Consider the following 23,284-nt stretch of genomic DNA (forward strand, 5'->3'; position numbering starts at 1 on the left):
TGTGAGTAATGTATGACTTTTACTCTTCCAGAATGGCTCCACTTCCCAAAATGCATGCACCAGGTGGGTGACAACTTCAGATGACCTGTCAATTTACTTGAACTACTCTAATTGCCATGACATATTAAGCACAGTCTAAAGTTTCAAACCAAGAGTGCCATCTGTTCCGTGCCATCTAAGTTTTTTTTTTAATCAGGAAGATCTGCTTGTTTTTCACCCCATCACCTTCTGGCTTTGCCGCACTTTTATGCTCTTTCCAAGGACTGTGAAGAACAATTTGGAATAGAGAAGGGAGGCTGAATTCTGCTTTGCCAAATTGAGCAGCAGTGAGAAAAAATCATCCCTGTTATGGTGGTAAGGTAAGTAAACAGCTGAGCCAGCTTGTGCAGTGTAGCAAAGCATGTGGGTTTTAATAGCCAGTATCACTTCTGCCCCACTCCTTTGCTTCTCAGCTGATGCAGGGGGCTGCCTTCCTCTTGCTGCTCAGCTTTCACTGCTGTATGGATAGGGAAAATGAAGGAGGCATGCAACAATATTCTATAGGAAAGGGTTTCCTACAGTGCTTTCCCCTGACAGAAAAGGTCTCTTTTGGCCTTGACAAGGGGGGTGTCAACAGCAGACTGCAGAGCCTCATCACTGCTGGACAGCCTAGATAAGCTGCTGTGGTCACAGGCCACCACACCACTGGACTGGAGGCACTGCTGACAGTCCCTAGTCCAACGCCACATCAGAACAGAGTCACTTTGAACTGATTTTTCATGTGTTTAATAGAAGTTTCCTGTACTTTGTGTCCAATTGCTTTTGTCATTGGATAGCACTAAGAAAAGTCTGTTTTCTTCACTCACCTCATTAAATGTTTATACATAGAGATAATATCCCCCATTGGCCTTCTACAGGATACACAGTCCCATCTCTTTCAGCTTAGCCTGTCTGAGATATGCCCTAGTCCATTCATCATACTTGTGGCCCTTTTCTGCATTCCTCCAGTCTGTACTATCTCTTGTATTGATGCACCCAGAAGCGGAGCTAACACTCCTGACATGTCTCACTAGGGCTGATCACAGAAGGAAGATCAGCCCTTGAACTGCAGGTAACATTTCTATAAATGCAGTCCAGAAGGCTATTTGACATATTTGTTGTGAGGGCAGATTGTTGGGTCGTGGTGAGCTTGGTGTCCACTGGGGCCCTGGGTCCTTCCCTGCCAAACTGCTTTCCAGCTGGGTGGCTCCTGCACATACAGGCTGAGTCTGGCCCTCGCAATTGCAGGAATTTCCATTTCCCTTTATTCAGCTTCATGAGCTTTCTCTTGGCATTTTTCTATAAACTTTTGAGTGTCCTCTGATTGTTGGCACAGCCCTCTGGTGTACAGAGATGCACATGCCACCCTGCAAAACTTCCTGCTACCTTTGCCATTGGGCTCCTTTCAGTTTGCCAAGTTCCTCAGCTTCCCTCAGCAGCTGCTTTGCAGTTACTCCATTAGTCCCAGCAGCACTAATCTTCAGATCCTCCCCATGCCACAGAGAGACATCCAAAGTCCAGCATCGGCTCTCCTGCTAGGTGTTTTCTCCACAGTGCCATTCTTAGCCCCAATGCTTCTGCTCCTCTCCAGCTCTGTACCTGACTCGGATTAGGTGCAGTAATTTTACATTTAATTATGCACATATATGTGCTTATCTGTGCTTCAGGAATGAGGGCAAAGAGAACAATGCATTGGGCTCTGAAGTCCATATCCTGGAGATAGTTTCTATTGCCCTATTAGACCTTTTCCCTCTGTGGAAGCCAAATTCAAACCAAGGCTCTTTAGTTTTGATTTCAGGAGACAAAACTTTGCCTTTAACTGGCTTGGTGTTGCTTACAAGTCACTTCTGGACACTCCTTGAAGTGTCTGATCAGGAATCAGCTGAAGGACAGGAAGCCGGTGAGTTACCCAAGCCCTTGGGTAACTTGACAGGGAACTTTGCCTTGACAGGTAAAAATGAGCAGGCCAGCTTAGCTAAGGAACAGCTACTCACAGGCTTTATCTGATCCTACAGTGTTGTGAGAGGCTGGCCACTTTGCATTGGCATGACATTTGGTCAGCTTTTCTTGATGTCACACTGGTGACAGGAGGACTGTGAAGCTGGTGCATTGGCAGTGATGGATCTCACCTCTGAGTCCAGGGACTCTGACAGGAGTCCAGGGACTCTTGCTCTCTGGTATGAAAACCATATGCATTTTTCTTGCTGAAGAGTTAGATAACAAATAACTTCACAACACTTTTCCATGGCTATGTTTATTTTATTTATATTTGTATTCCATTGCTTCATCCATTATGATTGGTTTGTAATGTAAACTTTCTTTTTCTTTTAATGACTACAACAATTAATGTCGGTCTCTCTTCCCATTCAGTTGAAAAAATCACTTAATAACAAATAGAACTAAAAAAGTCTAAGACAAATGTGACATCATCAAAAAAAAAAATTAACACACCCAACAAAGCTGATGCATGGAGGACAAAAAGGAATTAACCACTTGTTTCTTAGAAAGAGGCATTCCCCTTAAATATTACCAAAATTTAAAAAAATGTATCTTATAGGAAAGACTAGTTAGTGTACACGTGCATATGCTGATGTTTCCACATCCATATCCCCAAACACACACACACACACACATATATATACGTGCACATGCACATACACATGTATGTATTAGACCAGAAAAGTAATTAATTTTTTTTCCCAGGAAAAAATTATTACATCTTTTAATTATATTAATTACATCTGTCTTTAAAATGGAAAACTTATTAAAACACAGAACAGAAACTACTTTAAGAACTCTAACATATTTAGCTAAACCTTGGAAATCACTAACTATTTAGCATAAAATACATTAAAAAAATCAACTTTCATAATTTTTTATTTAAATGTACACCATCACCAGGTTCTTAGTGCTGTTTTGGCTTGCTTTGCCACTGGAATAGTCTCCACAATTATTAAAAATTTCTTCCAATATATAGGAAAAATGTCTGAATACTGACCACATGTCTATACTGGGTGCCCCAGTGTTATCCCCTTTCTAAAGGCCATAGAGCATGCTTTACTATAGCAATCATAATGCTGTTTTACAAGCAGTGACTCCTGTTTTGCTGCTCTTGCAGGTACCTCCTGCTCTCTTGTTTTTGTTCTTCTGAGAAGTACAGACAGCCCTTGATGGTCTCTCTTAAGAGGGCACAAGTGAGAGGTGACCCTTCTGGAGGCACAGAGAGAGGTGAGAAAGCTACTTTTTGTAACAGAACTGTCCTTGGGGAAGCAAAATGAACACTGAAAGGATGAAGGCTGGCTCTGAGACCTCCCACCCAGAAAATGAGAACACACAGAGAAGGTGAAAAGTGACAGGAAAGAATGGCTTTTTGTGAGAGGGCTCCAAAATATGTAATTTATTTAACCCAAAGGTGCTAAAAGATCCTTTTAGTATGTTACTAATAGAGACTTTACAAAAGTGGCTTCCCAACTACAAAGAGTATCATTCTCTGTATCCTCTCCACAGACAAGGAATTTGTGATCACTGAGGACAATGTTCACCAATTAAGTTTCTGCACATCTTGAGTTGTTGTCTGTAGGTCCCTGTGGAATTTCACATTATCTGTTTTCCTCCTCTTTCCCTCCCTTGCTCTTAATGAATCCATTCATCAGGGGAATCAAATAACTTGCCCGATGTAAGTTTTGCGGCTTAGAGCCTGAGGTCTTGGAGAAAACTAGCAGGATTCGTAAGTCCCCAGCTTCTCTCAAATCTGATAGAAATCATCAGTTTCACTGTTGTAGATTAATAATAAAAAAACAAAACCACCCTTCAAAAGACCCTGGGACTCCATTTTCATAAAGCGAGATTATGTTCAGATTTGTTTCATATTACAGTTGTCAATAATTCTATGTTCACACAAAACAGAAGTTCACTACAAAATGAGTCCTCTATAAAGGCACTCTATAAAGTGCCTTGAAGTTTAACACAACAGCATCCTTAAAGGTAAGCATCAGGAAAAAAAAATAGGTAAGAAAAACAAAACCTTGCTGAGGAACTAGAAAAGTGATTAAAAACCCACAACAAACCAAAAAATCCAAACAATAACCTCCTCTCTCCCTCTCCTCTCTCCACCTTTCCCAATCCCAGAACAATATGGAATGCTGGCATTATTGGGAACATACATAATAATATGATCAGGTAGAAAAAGCATTAGCAAGCAAAAATCGATTCTTTTAGTGGCCCTGAGCAAATTATGGATGAAGCTGGAATACTTGATCACAGGATTCAAGAGGAAGCTGCCTTTCTCTCTCTATGGGAAGGGGTAAAATGGTACTTCTACGAAGTGATGCCACATTCCAAACATTCGTATTTGCTTATCAGCTACCATGGAGTGGAACAGGAGGAATGGCCCAGGACATGAGATGGCCAGGTGGTGGCTGAATGGCTGTGCTGCAGAAGGAGGAGTACCTGTTGGGATATACTCAGGAGAAGGCCACACTTTGTCATGTGGAGGAAGGAAACTCCATGTACTTTCTAGCAGAATAAGCAACTAAAACAAGTACACTTTTCTCTCCTTTGCAGCTGGTTCATCTCCTGTGTAATAACAGGCTTTTACCATTGCAGTGATTTTGGCCAGGTCAAAATCAAATCCTCTAGGGTTCAGCTCTTTTGCCTCATATGGTGTGCCATACCAGAAAATGAAACGTAAGGTTTTGTGAGAAAAACAGTTTAAAGGAAGATAAAAACACTCCAACTGGTAAGTTTTGCATTCACAAAATTTATACATCCACAAAAAGATTACTGAGAAAAAATTCTGCCTAATCTTCAGACTGAGATGCAGTGAATAGTCTCTAAACAGCATATGGTAAGTAGTATAATAAAATGAAGACTAAATTATGCATACAAAAATCCAAGATTTTCAATTTGTGTCGTGACATTGATCTTTATGCACTAAATTCCACACCTTTGCATCTTTATGTCAATCTTTCAAATACAGTGCTGCCCAGACTGAGAATACCGCATGGCAACTGTCCATGGTAGCCATGGAATTCAAGTGCACTGCATCAGCTAGAGCTCCATCTCAAGAAGTGCCACAGCCCAGGCACTTTTGAAGAGTTCAAGAAACCCTTTATATGCAATTGAAATTATAATTCCAGGCAGTCGCCAGCTACATGAACCAACCCAAAGAAGTTATGTTCTTCATCTTTAAAATGAGGCAAGATCAGGAGTAGCTGTGGCAATGAATTCCAGAAGCTAGTTATATCCTGCAGAAGTGCCAGCAGAACAGGAATCTGTGTGTGCGTTCCAATCCCCAAGGAATTAATCTGATTGCAAAGACTACCAAAGGAGGTAGGAACACTTAGATGCATCCCCTTGAAAGCAAAGGATAATGCTGCTTACGTAGTTCTAAAGAGATACAGAAAAGTTCCCATTGTAGGTACACCAAATGTTCATAGAAAAAAGCACTTTTTCCAAGCAAGAATGTGATCACTGACATTTTACAAGCCCTGATTTAAGCAAGCAGGCAAGTAAATCAGAATGTGCTACAACATTGACCTAGAAAATATTTGCTATTTTTCTTTAGTGCCTACTACCCCTCTATTTCGAATGTTCAAACCACTGGATACTCCATTAAATTTTCTTCTGTTTCTGTCTCAGAAGATGTAAACATATCTAAACTTACTAGAGGAGAAGGCAGCAACAGGGTTCAGCACTTACTCAGGAAAAGGAAACTTTTTGCAGTAACACAAGTGTGCAAAATTCATTACAAGGCACAGAAAACATAGATGTGTTGCACTTGATTTCCATTTATTCAGGAGTATTTCTCTTGTGATACCTCTGTTAAGTATCACTCTAATTTTTTATTTTTTTTTTACAGAAGAAAGTCTCCTCAGGGCGTATTTGGCTTAAAAGACTTGATTTGCTGCACAGGATCCTTCCAGGCTGTCCATACATGTGTTAATTAACTTGGATTAAGTTCTGGAAAAAAGTATTGTGTTAGCCCGATGTATAAAGCAAGTCACATTGCTGGGCACTGCAACAGAGACCTTCAATTAGTCCCTCCTGCTTTAACTTTTTTACTACCCATCTTTACTGTATCTTCCTGTTTTAATTTACTCAAATTAAATTTATTTTTCTCTAAAAAGATGATATTTAAGGGTGATTGAGAAGGATCCTTTTCCTAAGGGGGTAGAAAGATATGAAATTACTTGACAGATTGGTGTACTTTCTAGGGTACTTCAGGAAAATGATGACTGTAGCTGGTTTTTTTTATGTAATATGGAGATACTGAGATCATTTGCTGTCAGTCAGAGCATAAATTCAAGGAAAATACCTCAGCACTGCAGAGCCTTATCTGGATCCCTGTTCATGTAGTTGAGATCAGAAACCCTCCTACTGTCATTAAATTATGAGTCACAATGAAGCATAAACTGCCTGTTCAGCTGAAGGACATGGCTGTCTTCCCTGGAACACAAGGCTTGCTGGCTTTTGGGAATGGTGGCCAAGTCTTGGGTGGCCTGGAGCAGGATAGGGGGCATTAAAGGCTAAGTCTTCTTTGATTCTAGAACCTCTTAATTGTCTGTTGCAGTTAGGAAAGAAAACACATACCAAGAAACAAAAGAAAAAGAAAGCAAGATTGCAGATTTAATTTCAAAACAACTAGTCTGGAGGTCAGCCCAGGGACTTGAATTTCAGTAAAGCTTTGGCAGCAGGGGCACTGTCTGCTGTTGTTTGTGGCTGAAGAGGTTCTTATTCCTGATAAAGGAGCTTGAACTGACATGATTCTTCTTTTTCTCAATAATCCATGCTGCTCAGATGAGGTTCCTAGCAGCATATTTAGGGTTAACAAGTTTGACACTTGAGAGAAGCATTTGTGACAGTAACTTTCCATCTTTCAGGGAATTACAAGCAGGTTCAGTCCACAAGGGCTGTCATGTTCTTGAACTCTGCAGTAGGAAGGAAATAGAACTTTGCTTTTCTTCAGCAGGTAGTTTTTAGTGACACATCCTGGTTGTCATCTCTTTCTGTAAAACAAGAAGGGGAAATAAAAAAACAAATGGCATTTATAATAAAGTGTGCACAGTCCCCTTCCCTGTTAATATTTCTGCAACTCTGCAAATTCATGTGGTTTTATATGGCACCATGTTTCTGCCCCCCTCTGTCACTTGCAAGGACAATTAACATAACTGGCAAATAAAAAATAGCATTTTGTCACTTTTGACAGCTTTAATAACCTAATAAATCCCTAGACATGTCAGGTAAATGGTGCTACATCCCCCTGCCCAAAGAAATAAATCAAATGCAAATGGCAGAAACCTTTTAATTTAATGTAAGAAAAAGAATTCAAAAAGAATTCTCGTTGAACCTGCAGCCAAAAGGAGTCCTAGATATACCTTCTCTGCCTAGTTATTTCTGCCTGCCCACAGGTACAAAGGGCATAGGAATACAAACTTTGAGGACTTGACCAGAGCTGTGGCATTCTTCTCTATGGTGGGGTTTTGGACCACTCACAGACTTCATTAGGAACTGGGGTTTGGGATCCACAAATAAAATCCACCATTTTATTTGATCCAATTTACAAGCGCTCTGATACAAACTGTCTGGTAACATAAAACCTCATATTTGTCAGCAGATTTTCTGGAAGGCATTATCTGAACAACAGCCATCCACATACACCAGACCACACAGCATTTACCTTGGAAAATCAATTGAGATTTACCAAGTTATCAGAAGTCTCTGAAAAATCTCTTAGCTTGCTTGATTAATTTGTTAGAATTTATAAGGTTAATAAGATCTAATGCAAACAGCTTCATGACAATTTTGTAACTGTATCTTACTCTGTGTTTAACAGATTACTTTTCCACCTAGAATCGTACACATAATCGTGGGACTTCTCCCTTTCCAAACCTTTGACTAGTTTTTCTTTCTTGTATATTTATCTTGCATTACTTGTTATTTTGTTGCTATGCATGTAACAGAAGGGAATGTTGTCATTTGTTATAAAGACAATGGTAATTAGTACAGGAATTTATACAGTTATATGTCTTCTATATCTATATCTATATGATCTTCACAGTGATATATATAGTAAGCTGGACTAGTAGCGGCCTCTCCTCCAATTTGTTAAATTCGACAAAGCTGACTGTTCATGGAAAAATCTGTCTCCTTTTCTCCTTAAATGTTTTGTAGAGGGTTTTTTGGGGTTGTTTTGTTTTTTTCTTAAAAAGCTGTGATTAGGTTTATTTCATTGGAGCAACAAATACCAAATGCAGAACTAAATAATATTCAGCACAGTGTTGGACAGCTTCCTACTGAGCATTAATTAGGTGTTAATGTATTTCAAGGCAGTTTTTATCTTTGCTGGCCCCTAATTTTACACATACTCAGTATCTGCATGTTCCTAGTGTACTTCTTACAGTCAAGGCTAATAGATCTGTGAGATAAAACACTGCAAATTCCTTCTGCAACTGCTGCTGAACAGTGATTTTCAGTCAGACTGTATCATCTTGCCCTGTTATAAAAGCAGTCCAGGGAGTAGCAGTCCAGTGGAGCATACCAGAGCCATTGTAAATTGGGCCACCCTCCGTCAGACACAGTGGGAGACAAACTGCAGTAGCATGAGAGGTAGGAGTCTAGATATGGATAAATGTGTTCAGGAAAAGGGCAGAGTCGGAGCTTACATGATCTGTGCATAAGATGTAAACCAGAGGTTTTTAAACCAGTTTGCCAGGACAGCCATGGAGCATGAATCTATCATGCCATTTCTAACTTCTCTCTAGCGGCAGAATTTATTTTTTATAGTAATATAAATTCATCCCAAGCCTCTTTCTCCCTTAATTTTTGAATTTTTTTGGTTATACAGTTATATCTGCAGTCTTCTCCGTAGATCCTGTTTCCTCACCATGTTAGGAGACCATTGCTGCAAATGGCTCTGTATCTTTCTCTATGCAAGGCCTTCTGTCCCAACAGCTGCTTGGCTACATTTTGGAAATCTCACCAGAGTTGTAAAGTCAGAAAAATGTTTAACCTTAAAAAGCATTGACATCTCTGATGCATAGAAACATTCTCTGTATTGATCCATATTGTTGCTGGTAAATGAAGGAGACACAAGTACAGTCACATTGCATTCCTACATATATGTGCTTGAGCTTTTACTGATTTTACCCAATGAGAGTGAATTAGATGTGCTTTTAAAAAATCCCATGATTCCAGTGCTAGTGAATTGGTGCAAGCTTTGTGGGAGTGACCCATTTCTACTTGTTATTTTCTTAGAGGAATTCACAAAACAACCAGGAAATGTGCTCTCAAAGAGACTGATATAATTTGGATGATGGCAAACAAAAAGTTAGCTTCACTCAGAATGCTGGTGAGGAGGAGAGGAAGGGTCAAACCCAGTGTCCAATCTTGGCTGGGTGGCAGCATGAGGCATCCTGTGTGCTGCAGAGCCTGCTGCTGAGCCTGTTGCCAAACAAGCTGCTCCTACTTGCCAGACTCTGCCCCCTCTGAGATACTTACCTTTAAAAATTAACCACACACTCTTCACAGAGCCTGCTGGCATATATCTCACTGATTCTGATGGGCACCAGAGAATTTAGCACACAGTCCCCCCTCCACCTAAGTCTTCAGAACAGTCCCCCTCAAACCTCACCAAAGATCAGATCCTGAGTTATTCTGTGGCTGCATAGCCTTAGGTGAGCACTGTCTTTAACAAAAATCTGAATGTTCTTCAGTGTCTCCTGCGTCTTGGGTTTGTACTTCTCTGAAACATCACTGTTCATTTTAAATTGGGAAGGCTGTAGAAGTATGTTCTTGACTAACAATTACCAATTAAGAGTACGTAAGAATATTTCCCAAACACAGCAAATGACAACTAGCCATCAACTGAGTCTTCTGAGGAAGCAGGAAGACTGGAAATGCACTCTGCCTTAAGGTACTGTGATAGCCAGTCCCATATTATATATATATTATGGATATTGAATGAAATATAAAGGCTACACAGACAAGGGAATCAGAAAATCAAACACAGAGACACAGATAGACACACATGAGCACTTGAAAACATATTGAAAATTTCAAAGTCCTTCTGTGTTCGTTAGCAGAAACTCTCCATACCAGAGCTTTTGATAGCAGATGCACTTCCTCATGAAAATTATTTGCAAGACACTTCAGAATATTGTTGTGCATTGCTACATTCAGGCTTGTTCCTGCTCTCTATTCTGGATTGCACTGTTAACTCAAAAAAATGAAGGCAGAAGTAGACGCTATTTTTCAAATCCAAAATCCAAAGTGGAAGCCTGGACCCATTCTATGTGTTGAATATGCCCAAAACCAGTAACTATGGAGAATATAACATGGAACTTACTTCTAAGGAACATAAAGAGAAGCATTTGCTATTCTTTATCAAATCCTTGAAGTATTTACTTACTCACTGGAATTAATCCTAATAATCCACTCTGTAACCTGTTTTGTTAATATTTGTGATTTCATGGAAGGACACATTTCTAAATGTTTTTCAGGGAGTACCAACTTCATTTCACAGATGAAGGGAAAAAAGAAATATTTAAAAAGGTAACCAATATTTATATCTGAAGAATGTCTAGTCTTCTTTCCTCCATAATGCTCCAAAATAAATTTCAGATACATTCAGCACATAAATCTACACCTAACTATTTTAATTTTTAGTCCTCAGTTCACCTTTAAATGCAGCAGGAGAAGAATGGAAAAAATGCAACATAGCCAGGAGTAGTTGAGGAAATCTCTTTTTAACATGACAATTTTACCTGTGCTAAGATATTGATTGTATCTGAATGGTTTACAAAAATGAATTTCCCATAAAGAATGATGTTCTTCTAAGAAAATTGTGTTTCTGTGCTTATGTCATATATAGCTGGCAAAACACAAGGTAAAAATCTTTCAGACAAGCATCACCTTTGTACCAGTATATAACAGAACCCAGAGGCCCCTCCTATGGAAAAGCTGATGACAAAGAAGATGAAGTGAAAAAACAGTATAAATAATAGTATTCTATAAGAATACCAGAAAAAATAATAAATGCAATAATGACTAAAACCAGTGTTGTTTTCAAGACTCAAATCCTCCTTCAGTGCCTGGATCCCATCCTCACTTTCAGTTCTCCAAACTGAAGCAAAACACGGCTTGACATTCCCTCTCATCAGCTCCTCCTGCTGCCAGTTAGCAAACTTAAGGATGATCATCCTTTCCTTCATCAAGGAAACATCTTGTTTTAATGCTTTGATAACTGTTTTAAACACAGTGAGGTTTTAAAATGTATGGACAAGTGTGTCAGCAGACAAGTGGATAGAGAAACAGCACTACCTGCTGACAGGCAGGGACACCTTATCTGGAGGCACCCATCAGTCTGGAAGACCTGACCAAGTGGGGAAGAAGAAGAACATGCCAGCAGTGGGCACCATGCCAAATCCACTTGCCAAGCTTACTGACTCTACAGGGAGACACTCATATTTCCAAATACTGTGACCAAAAAAACCCCAAACAACCAAAAAGCATTGCTGAGCATTAATCACATTCTCACAAGTAAGGAACTTATAATCTATTCAACCATCCTGTGAAGTAATACACAGTGTTGGGCAGAAAGGCGATACACAAACAGGCCTTTCAGTTTATGGACCCATAGCAGTCCAATCCAATCTGATCTGAGGTTCATGACTAGAAGGCTCTACTGAGCAAACACAAGCATCACTGGGACACACCTTTCTCCTCCCTGCTCTCATGGACAGAGAAACAAGGCAGAGCCACAGGGAATGCCATATGCATACAGAGAGGCCCAGTGATGCACCAATGCAGCCAGTTCACAGTATTTTCATAGTTCAAATCACAGCTGCAGAATAAGCAGAGGAAGAAGAGAAAGATCTGTCCTTCACAGCACAAATGCCTATGACATCAACAACTTTTTCTTGCTGCTTTCTTCACAAACCTCTCAATAGTTAACAAATAATTAACATGTGGACAAAGCTCTTTGTATCCTGGTGACAAAGGAAGCTGTTTACAACAGAATACCGATCATGAGGTCTGTGATCCTGTTCGGCACAACTGGTCTGTATTCAGACTGCTGATTGATCAGGATAGGAAGGCTGACAACAGAATTGTAGCAGTAAAGTAATCTACAAAACTCCGTTTTTGTCTTTTGTTTTTTTTTTTTTAATGGAAGTTTTAGTTAAAACCATGCCCTGAATATTCATTTAGAAATTGTTCTCTCCAAAATAGTAGAAAAAATTCCTCTACTTCTTCCATTGTCTCTCTCTCTGTATCCTGACTGAAAAACACCCCAACAGAATGGTAATTGCTGTCCAGTGGGTATATTCATCATTCAGGTACTTCCTTTGTTAGGTTTCACGATGACTTCCACTTGAATGAGACTCAATTATCATGATGCACAGCATTAAATTAACCTCTCCGGCTTCAGGGTAGTTATTTGGAAGCTAAGGACAGGCTGACAATAATCTTATTTGGTTCCTCCTGAATTTGTTTGGTGATGTTTGCAGGACACAGATAATACTCCTGTCTGTAAATGTAACCACTTATCACTGATGACAAAAGTATTTTGTCAACTGACTGCAAGCAGGAACAGGATCAGGAAATTACCCTGCCAAATACACCTGTGAGCTGTTAGACCCAGCTAGATACAAAGAACGTGCATTTGGATGACTAACTTGCTTAAAATAGTCATATTCCAAGGAGGTATTTTCACCTTCTGCATGCTTTTGTCTTCTGTAATAATAAAATAAAAGTTGAATTTAGTGTACCTTACCCTTAAATGGGCTTGAAATATGTTGCTTTTCACACTGAAGTAATGCAGAATCAATAAGCAAATATTACAATTACTACTACTTCAACTATCTTTAGCATAAATTTTGCATAACACTTATCAGAAGCCATTTTAGTTCCCTACTATGAACTACAATACAGTTTCATATAGTAGGTATTTTGCATAAATTATTTTATACACTAACCTAATTAAATGGGACATAAATACATCTTTCCTCCTTTCTGTTTTCTTTTGCAGAACTAAGTTCATGTGACATGAGATTTTTTTTTCTTTGAAAATTAGAAAAAGTGGTCTTGCTGTTTCTCAGTTTTCTGGTTCTTGCAGGTTTAGAAAGAATAATAACAGTCCAATGCAACACTCATTAAAACTAATAGAGTCACTCACCAAATACTGCTCAAATTAAGAAAATACATGTTTTTTATCTAAGTAAAGTAGTTTTTCTGAAATTTCTTCTTAATACTGACTTCATAATTGCCTGATGACAGACTACTGAAGGGAGCTGTTAAGTGCTAAAGAAACTAAATTATAGGCAATTTTTGACAGTTAACCAAAATCACACTAGGAAAGTCCTTCTGTCTTGAGTCCAGTGCAAGCAAAGCATCTGATGCCACAGAAATAGTCACTAAAAATGTGTGCAGAAATGATATACTCAGAAAATCCAGCACAGCAGTGACCCTTAAGGCTCTGCTTTCTTTGAGCATCAGAGTTGAGAATTCTATTTTTCAGCAATGTTAAGTCCTAGAGTTCTCAATTTCCTTCTAATTTCCTGCAGGATATGAAAAATACAGCATTTACCTATAAGTGATTTCATCTTTAGTTAGTGATCAGATCTATTTCTTGAGAAATTCTCACTGTTTATACAAGGTAAAGAAAATCCTGTTGGATATTAACATCATAACTGGACTGGGGGCAGGAAACACAAGATTGTTTGGGTTTTTTGAGTTTCTAAAAGATAAAAAACAACTGTTTTCTAGTTGGCAGCAGTGACTGAACAAGTCCGAACAAGATTAAACTGTTACATGTTCCCTGCCCAAAGCTTAAACCATCCAGGCAGCACATACAACACACTGGGAAGTTTGGAAGGATAAGCAGCCAAAGATATCTTTAAAACAATGTGTTAATATTGCTGTTGCCTTGCTTCTTCTAAGTGCTATAACACAGGACACCTTGAAAAGATCTGAAGGGCTGTACTTTGATGGGCAGCAGTATAAAAGTAAAACTGGGCAGCTATAAAGAATAGTGACAAGAAGAACACAGTAACTATAATGAAATCAGTTCTTCTGTACTCTGGAGCTCAAACTGTCCCCTGCTGACTGGAAAATAATTTGTATTTGTATAATACTATATAATATATATAATATATATATTATATTATATATAATATAATATATAATTATATTATATATTATATATATATAATATAATTTGTATCCGTGAATCTACTGATTCATGGATACCTTCACTGCTAAGTGGATATACAAAGAATATGGATTGGAAAAGTGCAAATTCTAATTTTCACTATAGACATTAAAAAACCCAAAACCTAAGCAGACAAAGCAACATTTTGGAAAAACACTCCAGTGAATTAAAAAAGGAATCCTTTTATTTTAAAATATATGCTTGAAAATTTTGTCTGCATAAATAGTCTCTTCTAATCATCCTGTTTCACTCAGCTGTGCTTCATCTGAGTGCACCCTGTGTCAAAAGCGCCAGTACTAAGCCATGTTTTGCTAAACCTGCAACAGCTGAGTTTTCCACTGTGAGTATTGAATGAAGCTAGTGCTAGAAGTGTTATGTTTATAGTACTTCTACTACATCTATGGCATTTCTGGCAATCAGTTGACTGATAGGCAAACGTTTTTTTTTTTGTGGTATAGACAAAGATGCAGCAAAGCTGCTAATTATTTAGTGAAAAAGACATATACCTGTAGCTACTTTGGCTTCATGCACAGAGGCAGAGTTACAAGTTACAAGCTACAGAAAGACGAGAGTTATGGAGCTAGGGGACTGATATTCATGAGGTCTGTATCCCTGAAAATACAAAAAGCATAAAAGAGAAATTCTAAATTGTTCACCTGAGCCCTGTATGACTACAATACTGTTAATTGGCCCATCCTGAAACAGACAGGAGACTTGGCAGAATCTGTGTGAAAACAGAGACTTCTTGATTTGTTATCCTGACTTCAATTTTATAATAACTTTTAAGCAGCTTCAAATGTAAGATGAAAATGTTTTCAGAAACCAGTCATGCTATGTAGCCAATGGAGGCTTTTACACTGAGAATAATGAGTCAAGAAAATCCTAATGTCCTTGTTTATCTTGCAGATGAAGTCCATGCTCATGGAGGCAATTACCAGCTTCACCATTTTGATACACCCAACTCCACTGATGGTCACCACTTCCAGCCCCAATTCTAGCCAGTTGCTACCAAAGCTGATAGTCTCTGCATATAAATGAAACAAACATTTCAAAAGTAAGCAGAACAGTGCATGTAAGGTATAACCATCTCTACTTTTTGTCATTCAAATGTAATTAATACTTCCTGTCCTTATGAAAAAAATGTTCATAAAAATTACTTTGAAAAAAAGCTCAATGTTTTCATAGTATGTGATTTATAAAAAAAGAAAAACTTGAGAAGAATAAGCAAAGCAGATTACTATATTCTGCTATCTATTAACCCTGACCTCAGAAGAAAATTTTGCTACCATCCATAGTTTCCACTTATTTAGGAATCTGCTGGGAAATGAACTGATTGCACTGCTATCAAACTAGTAGGAGTAGGATGGACTGAGGTTCCCCTCCCACTGGCACTTTTAGATTAAAGGTCTCCTCACCACATTTGGCAGGCCTATCACGGAGATGCTTTTCTCCCCGTCTGACAGATGGACCTATCAGTCCCTAGCAGACCAGGTTCATAAAAACTTGCTCACTCCCATTTACACCAGAGTAACTCCTAGAACAACTCAGCAAAGCATATCAGCAAATACCAAGTTAAGGAACACAGAAAGCTTGGGTCTTCCCATTTCTTTTGTATGTGGCAAAGATCCAGTTTGCTGCTGAAGGTAGGATGTAGAACTAGGAGCAAGCTCTTCTCTTGGTACAACTCTTATTTGTGGCACCAGAGTATTTTGCAAACACTGTTAAATTCAGGCTCACAAGACTTCTGTCAAATGATAAATATTTTTATATTTCACATAAGAAGACTGATGAAGAGACTGTTACCCAAAGACAGGCAAAAAACCTAAAACAAAATTGGAAACAGAAAGTAAGTCTTTAACCAACAGATCACATATGACTTTGAAGAGGATGCTTTGTACTGGGCCTAACTGGAAAGGTTTTGGTGGCAGGGGGCTAGCAGGGTGGGTTATGGTGGCACAAAGTGGATATATACACCATGTATATATATACACACCATATATATGGTGGCATACTGTCCTATGCCATCCAGCTACTTCCATCTGCCCTAACATCACTGCAAAAAACCCACTGTGTGCCAAAATTTCCACTAGAGAAGCACGCGGTGCCTCTGCTCACAAATATTTAAGAAAACAGCAGCTGTTAAGAGAAGACAAATGGTGGCACTGTTGGGGTGTTGTTGGAGACATATTCTTGGAAGGAAGGTGTGCCAGAGCAGACACAGCCCTGCAGTGGCTGTGGGTCATGGGTGCACACCAGAGCAGAGATGCTGTGGAGGGACTATGTCCCACAGAAAACCCACACTGGGGTGGAGGAACACAAGTAAGAAGCAAGAAGCAAAAGACACGCCCCAGTCTTCGTGGGGCGTTGCCCCTCACTTCACCAAAGGGATTAGGAGTATCCAAATGTAACCTAGCAAACTCAAGGTAAGTGGAGACCTGCAGGCAGGGAGAAGTTTTTTACTGAATTAGAACCCAATGAAGAAAGGCGTTTCTTTGCCAATTGTTTGGTTTAATTATATTTTTTCTCTTTAATACACAGATCAGCAATCAAAGGCTTTGTTACCTGGTAATAAATTAAGTAAACTTCATGAACAATGAGAGTTTTACTTATGATGTGCTTATGAAGTTATAGGGTATATTTCTTAAGTCCTACATACTGTAGAATACATTGTCAGAGGAAAGGCTTCACAGGAAGGAAGCAGAGGGGCTAATACTTGCTGTAGTTCTGCTAATGTTTGAACAAATTTATGTGCTAAGGCAGCTGCATAAAGATTCTCGCTAAAAAAATATATTTAGATGCTGTGTTTGAAGTTTGACAAGCTGTCACCTACAAGGGCTGAGGGTGGGATTGGGGTAATAGGCACCCCCATGTCTGTGGTGTTTTGACCATTGGAAGAGACTCAGAAGTTAATTAAGGTGAACTACTGACAGTGGGAAATAATGCTGGTCACACAGGGAAATGGCACCAAACAAATAACACATCTTAAAGCTAGGTATGTTTCCCCATAGCCTCCCCATGAAGGCATAATTTAAAAGTCTTCTGAGAGCTCTCATGGTGCTGCATTCTCTGCTGGTTGCAAAAAAGAAATCATATGCTTTCAGACATCTTCTTTTTCCCTAAATTAACCAATTGGACATGTGTTTTTTTCCTCAGGACCCCCTGAGGGGGTCAGTGGGGTCAGTGACCACGTCAGTTTCCTCTTTTGTCCCCATATAAAGCAACTCTATGAAAGACTCAAGAATCTGTCAAATTATACTACTGATGGGTATGGGAAAATGACATGTAGCATTTTTAACTATAACCACTTCTTTGACTGCAGAAAGGACAAGTTATGCAACTTGCAGATGGGAGGGAGAACCCTGTTTGAATTATTTTCTTCATTTGATTTTATAACAGCTGCACTGGGTTGCAAAAGGCTGATAAAATCTATTTTAAACATAGAGCATAAGTCCTGCAGACTAATATTATGATTCATCTACTGCCAACTTCCCCAATTATTCTCCCTTCTTAAAGTTATGTTGATAAATCAGTTGTCTTCCCATTTATTAAAGCATGTGGCAGTCTGTTTATTCAATCATCTCTAGGCCCATTTTCTAATTAAGGGAGATAATGCAGGCTCATTTCCTGTCATGGTGAACCTGACAATAGTCCACAGGTCTGCTGTCCTTAGTCCAAATGACCTCAACTCCCACATTAAAATTCAAGTCTATTTGTAATGCCTGCTTTGTTTGGCCATTCCTTCCATTTCCCTTGCCCAGCTGAAGAGAAAAATACAGGCATGGGGTTTTTTTTCTGCACTTCACTGCTCATACCCACCCACGTCAAAGACAGGAAGAGGGAAGCAAGTGAAACATTTATTTGGGAGATGGTGAATCCCAGCAAAGTTAATAATCATACAATGATCCCAAGAATAATTTTGTAAAGGGAAGAATACAAAAGGAAAACACACACAAATTGGAGCACATTTTCCATCTTGCTCTGCTGCTGGACTTGAGTAACCTCCTGCACCACTCTGGCCCCAAACCTCCATGTGTCAGCTTTGTGCAGGGATATTGATACCCACTAACTGCAGCATTAAACCATTTTTGTCGCCTCTGTTAAGATCTCCTATTTCTGAGATACTCTGATTTGTATATTGCTATTGATTCAACTTCAGTATTTAATAGTTACAGGCTAACCTAGCATCACTACTCTGGCTGAAAAACTCTCTTTAGCAGGGTTGCCTTCTACCCCTTAGGACATATTTATAGAGCATATTAAATTCTCCTGTGCAGGAAAAAACATAAATACATTTCAGCTTATCAATACATGCCAAATGGAGTGTCTTTCAGTGGGCCTTGCAAACTGCTGAGAACAAGATGATACATTTTCTCTTACTTCACAGACTCTCCTCCAATCAGTGTAAGTATGTACAAAAACCACATGTGCAGCTACTCCAGTTCCTGCAGAAACACAGGCAAGCATCACTTTGCTACATTGTCAGAATTTTTTCATGTCAACTGTGCTATACACATCCTTGCAATGTGCCTTTATGTGAAACAACTAAAACATGATGTGATCCTGGGTACCCTTTCTAGGTGACACAGGGATTTGGACTACATGATATCCACAGGTGCCAGCCAATATCTCAGCTGTCCTGGGATTCTGTGTTAAAAAAAAACAAAACAAAACCATAACAAAAACACCCACAAAACAAACAAACAAACAAAAAAACCCTAAAAAACCAACAAAAACCCACAAAACCACACAAAAACCCAAAACAAACAAACAAACAAACAAACAAACACAACAAAAAACAAAACCCAGTGATTCTAGCACTTCTTAATAGGCTGCAGGATACAGTATATCCCAAACTCTGACTTATGGACAAATGTCTCCCTCATGCCTTTCAAAGTTGGCTAAACACCCACAGTGTGGATTTGAACTGGTTTCTGAACTGTCCCTAACTTTTCCTTCTCTGCTTATACTTTTTTATTTGCATTTGCAAGCAACAGCAAAAACATTTCCATTTCTGGGCCCTTGCTTCTGGAAACAATGACTTTAATTTTAACCTATTTCAGTCTACAAGGAAATGTTGGTTTTGTTACACTGCTAATTATCTGAACCTCTGTCTCACTTCATCTAACTTAGAATCAGAGTGTCCTCTGGATCTAGCACACTCCATACCTTCACAAACACCTACTTAAAGACTTAAAAAACCCTCACAATTCACCTTTATATAGATAACTGTTCCCTTTATATGCATTCAAGTGACTGCTATGAGTCACTGACCAGTGAAAACAGACAGAATAAAACTATATACTAAATATATGGTACAGGAAGAAGCAGAAGACAAATTAACTTCTATTTTCAAATGTCAGGATTTTCCACCTTGTATTTTTCCATACAATTTACATTGCACTTTTTCTGTAGAGCCTACTGAGGATGTCACAAATACTGCAGCAGAAGGGTCTATGCAGAGAGGCAGAGTTCATCTCTTTCAATCATCTGTTGAACAACAGACCTTGCTCCTAAAGGAAACTCACTGCAACAATGATGAGAAAGTCTGATGAGAAAGGTGAAGGGAGGAGGAAAATCTCCTACAGCTTTTGCCCAGATCCCACACTTACCAAAGGCTCTAGTTCTTTGCGGTCTATGAGGTTGAGCTCTGTCACAAAATAATAAAAATGCTTGTAACAGGTGTTGACATGGGCCTCAGCACCCATAAGGATGATACGGTCGAAGTGATGGATGTAGACATGAACAAATACCCGAAAAAGCCGACAAAGTATCTTCTTGCAGATCTGCAGAAAGTTTTTTGGAAAGGGAACACCTGTGAATAGAGAAGGCAAGGTTATCATTACCATCCTGTCATCCTCCCAACACAAAAGCTTTACAGCCAAGTGTGAGATTGTAACTGCAAACTAGGTTATGACTTCCTAGGCCTCCTTTCCAATCCAGAAGATGACTTTATGCATACATTTATTTGACAGCTAGCACCAAAGACACCCAAATACTTAAACAACTTTAATGAATCAAGATTGACAGGAACAGATTCTTCTTTTCCAGTGTATAATTTAATTCCAGTATTGTAACATTCAGAAAGGTGATTTTCACTGAAGTGCACGCTGACCTATTACCATCAATGGATTTACATAATGCAATAACTGTTTGCCAAAGTGATACATACAGATACTTCTTAGAAGTAACACACTCTTCCTGCTCATGTTGCTCAACATGGCATTTCACAGCACCAAATTTAATAAAAAGTTAAAAATAACTGATCAAAGGACTCCTTTGCTTTCAACTTCTTCCCAGTTACATGTACCAATCTGATTGCTCCTTTAATAAAAAATCTCTTGAAGAGATACAGGAATGGCTCTTTCAACTTTTAAAGTTACACTACTTTGCAGCTGGAGACTCCAAAGCAGAGCACCATTTACTAATATTGTCAGGCATCAATAATGGGGCATGAATAATTTCTTCAGAACTCTCCATTAAGGACTGATTTTGCATGGAGTTATGTGCCACTAAACTGTCCCCAAAATCTTACAAGTTTCATCTCCTTCTATAATTGTCTCTCAGACATAATGACTTTAGTGCCATGCTTGGAACTTTACCGCTACTTTGCTTTGTTGCACAGTTTCCTGATTTTTTAGTTATCTAATTCATGTTTTAGTTGGATTTGAACGACATAAATGCAGCTTTTTCTTTTTAAAAAAATAAAAAACCTCACAGCCAAGCATTTTCATACTGCCTAAAAGCCCAGTTCATGCACTGAACAAGATAAACATTTATTATGAAAGAAGGTGGAGATAATAAATAAACACTTTTGCGAGCTTTGTAGTTTTCAGATTTTAGTCTCCTGCTAAATATTGCTCAGCATTCACAAGAATGGTGAATTAATGGACAAATTTACCAGTTTCACTGAAGGTGATGTGAGGACATACAGAGAGAATTTCCATACCAAACCCAGATTTTTGATTACAGATGACATAAATTATCAACTGTGGCTGTAACCAGTCTCCATCTGATCAATATAAACATTTATCTTATTTTGGAATCCCTGGCCAAGGACGTACCAGGATATATCCACTGTGGATATGAACACTGGTGTGTCCATCAGCATATGAGTCTGGAAACACATCAGCCTGCAGAAGTATCAGCCTGTAGAAGTATACTTCTACATTTGCCACTGCTGAAGTGCAGATAATGTTGGGAAATGTCTTGCTTTTTTTGGCCTGTACTGTGTTCACCAGATATTTCAAAATCCTTTTGAAATAATTTTAGGTAGCTTGTAGAGATGCAATGGTGTCCTTCTTATTCCTGATGTACAAACCAAGGATCAGAAAAATAGCTGCATCTATCAAAGCACTGCTACATTATTTTCTTAAGAAAGGTTTGCTTTTTGTTGTCAGATACATTCATTTAAGTGCTAAAGCTATTATGGAAGGTCATGGAGGAGAAAGTTTGAATGCTCAAGACATGGGTAAATTACAGAACCGACAGTATGTACAGATGTCTTGTTTAAGTCACAACTCCACACAGTTAGCCAAGCACCTGGATTATGACAACTGTTGCTATTTCCAAGGGCAAAATGAATATAATCTATCAAAAACTTAATAGAAACTCCAAGTAACTGCTCATTAACCAGGGGGATCACATTCTCATTCCAGCCATCAGAGCATGGCTAAATTCAAGAATGATTACAGAAGCAACCTGCTTTACATTTCTGTAAAATTTACCCATACCAGAAATTAAAAAATATACCCAAGAAAATGTGAAGTCTTAAAAATGGGGGAAGATGAATAACTGGCTCTTTTCACTGCAAGCTAGTTTGCCAAACTGAGAGATGAATTCTTGAAAGCCCTGTATTTTCTAATCCAGACCAGGTATGTTCCAAAATGGAGGATAATTAGTTTCATCTTCCAAGGGCTGATAAATAGTTGTTACTGAAGAATGTTGCTGTAATGAAGACATTCCTACTTCTGTATTAACTGACTAAAACAATCTGGATAAACCAAGCTGACAGACCCTTTACCTTCTCTTCAGGCCATGTTCCCACTTCACAGCTATAGGCAGTAAGTGCAAAAGCCACAGAACACTGTTTCTGCTGCAAGAGAGGACTTTCATCTGACATTTTTTTAGATGCATTATACAGTCAATTTGAGAACATGTAAACAACACATTAAAAAAATAGTATAGAACAGCCTACGATTCGTAACAAACTTGCAGTGTTTCCCTCTGCTCCTCACATGAATCAAGATTTCAGACAAATTGAGTACCTTCACTTGCTGTTGCAGAATTTTTCCTATTTTGTGGAGTTGTATCTGATTCATTTTCTCTTAAATAAATAATAAAATTTAAAGAAACATTGCTGCTATCACAAATATATCATTTGGGCACAGCAGAATTGGTAGTGGCTCTCTGATTTCTTTCCTATTCCAGCAAAACTCATTTACAAACTGACACAGTTTTAAAGAGTTAAAAAGCATCTCATAGTATCATTGAAAGCAACTGATAACTGTGTAGTGAGCTACCTATACTCCTCAGCCTTGAAAAGCCTGTCAGCCTGTCTGTCTTTCCCTGGCACACAGAAAAGGCTTGAAATCTGGTCAGCCTCAAGGCACAAATACACATATTGAGGTGCTTGCAGCCCTGTTTTGAATGTACATCCTGCTGTTCTTTGTGTTCAAAATTAGATAAAAGAGAATAGATTCTGACCTCAATTACAATAGAATGAACACAAAGTAATGCCATCAAAATTGAAAAAAATCAGAACAAAATGATTCTAGATTTATATTCTGAGGTCAGATTTTGGCCTACTGTTTTGTTCCCATTGAAAGTCTAAAGTTATAAATAAATCAGCCACAGAACAGAGTAATTATAAGTGACTCTTGGGAACAGACTAACTTAGATATAGATCATTTGATTTGTTAAGAGGCCTGTTCTCTGTCCTTCATCTCAGCCACAGCAGTCTTTGCCTTAGAATCATCAAAGTTGAAAGAGACCTACAAGATCATCAAGTCCAACTCTCCACCCAGAACTATGACTGTAGTCTCTAAAACACTAAACCAC

At 38.7% G+C, this 23,284-nt stretch overlaps 1 protein-coding gene across 42 annotated transcripts in view; it reads right to left on the minus strand.

Moving 5' to 3' along the window:
- Positions 1-2,256: 2,256 nt before the first annotated feature.
- MOB3B (MOB kinase activator 3B) overlaps positions 2,257-23,284 on the minus strand; it is a 93,605-nt gene continuing 72,577 nt past the window's right edge. For all 42 annotated transcript variants that reach the window (XM_086869662.1, XM_086869659.1, XM_086869669.1 and 39 more), the window contains 2 exons: positions 19,837-20,039; positions 2,257-7,025 (listed from right to left, as the gene is read on the minus strand). In XM_086869662.1, the coding sequence (XP_086725788.1) occupies positions 6,996-7,025; positions 19,837-20,039 (233 nt within the window). In that variant the 3' untranslated portion in view covers positions 2,257-6,995. The remainder of the gene's footprint in view (positions 7,026-19,836; positions 20,040-23,284) is intronic.

This window comes from Cyanistes caeruleus, chromosome Z (assembly GCF_971803275.1).
Source record: "Cyanistes caeruleus chromosome Z, bCyaCae1.hap1.1, whole genome shotgun sequence".
In the NCBI taxonomy this organism is placed as follows: Eukaryota; Metazoa; Chordata; class Aves; order Passeriformes; family Paridae; genus Cyanistes; species Cyanistes caeruleus.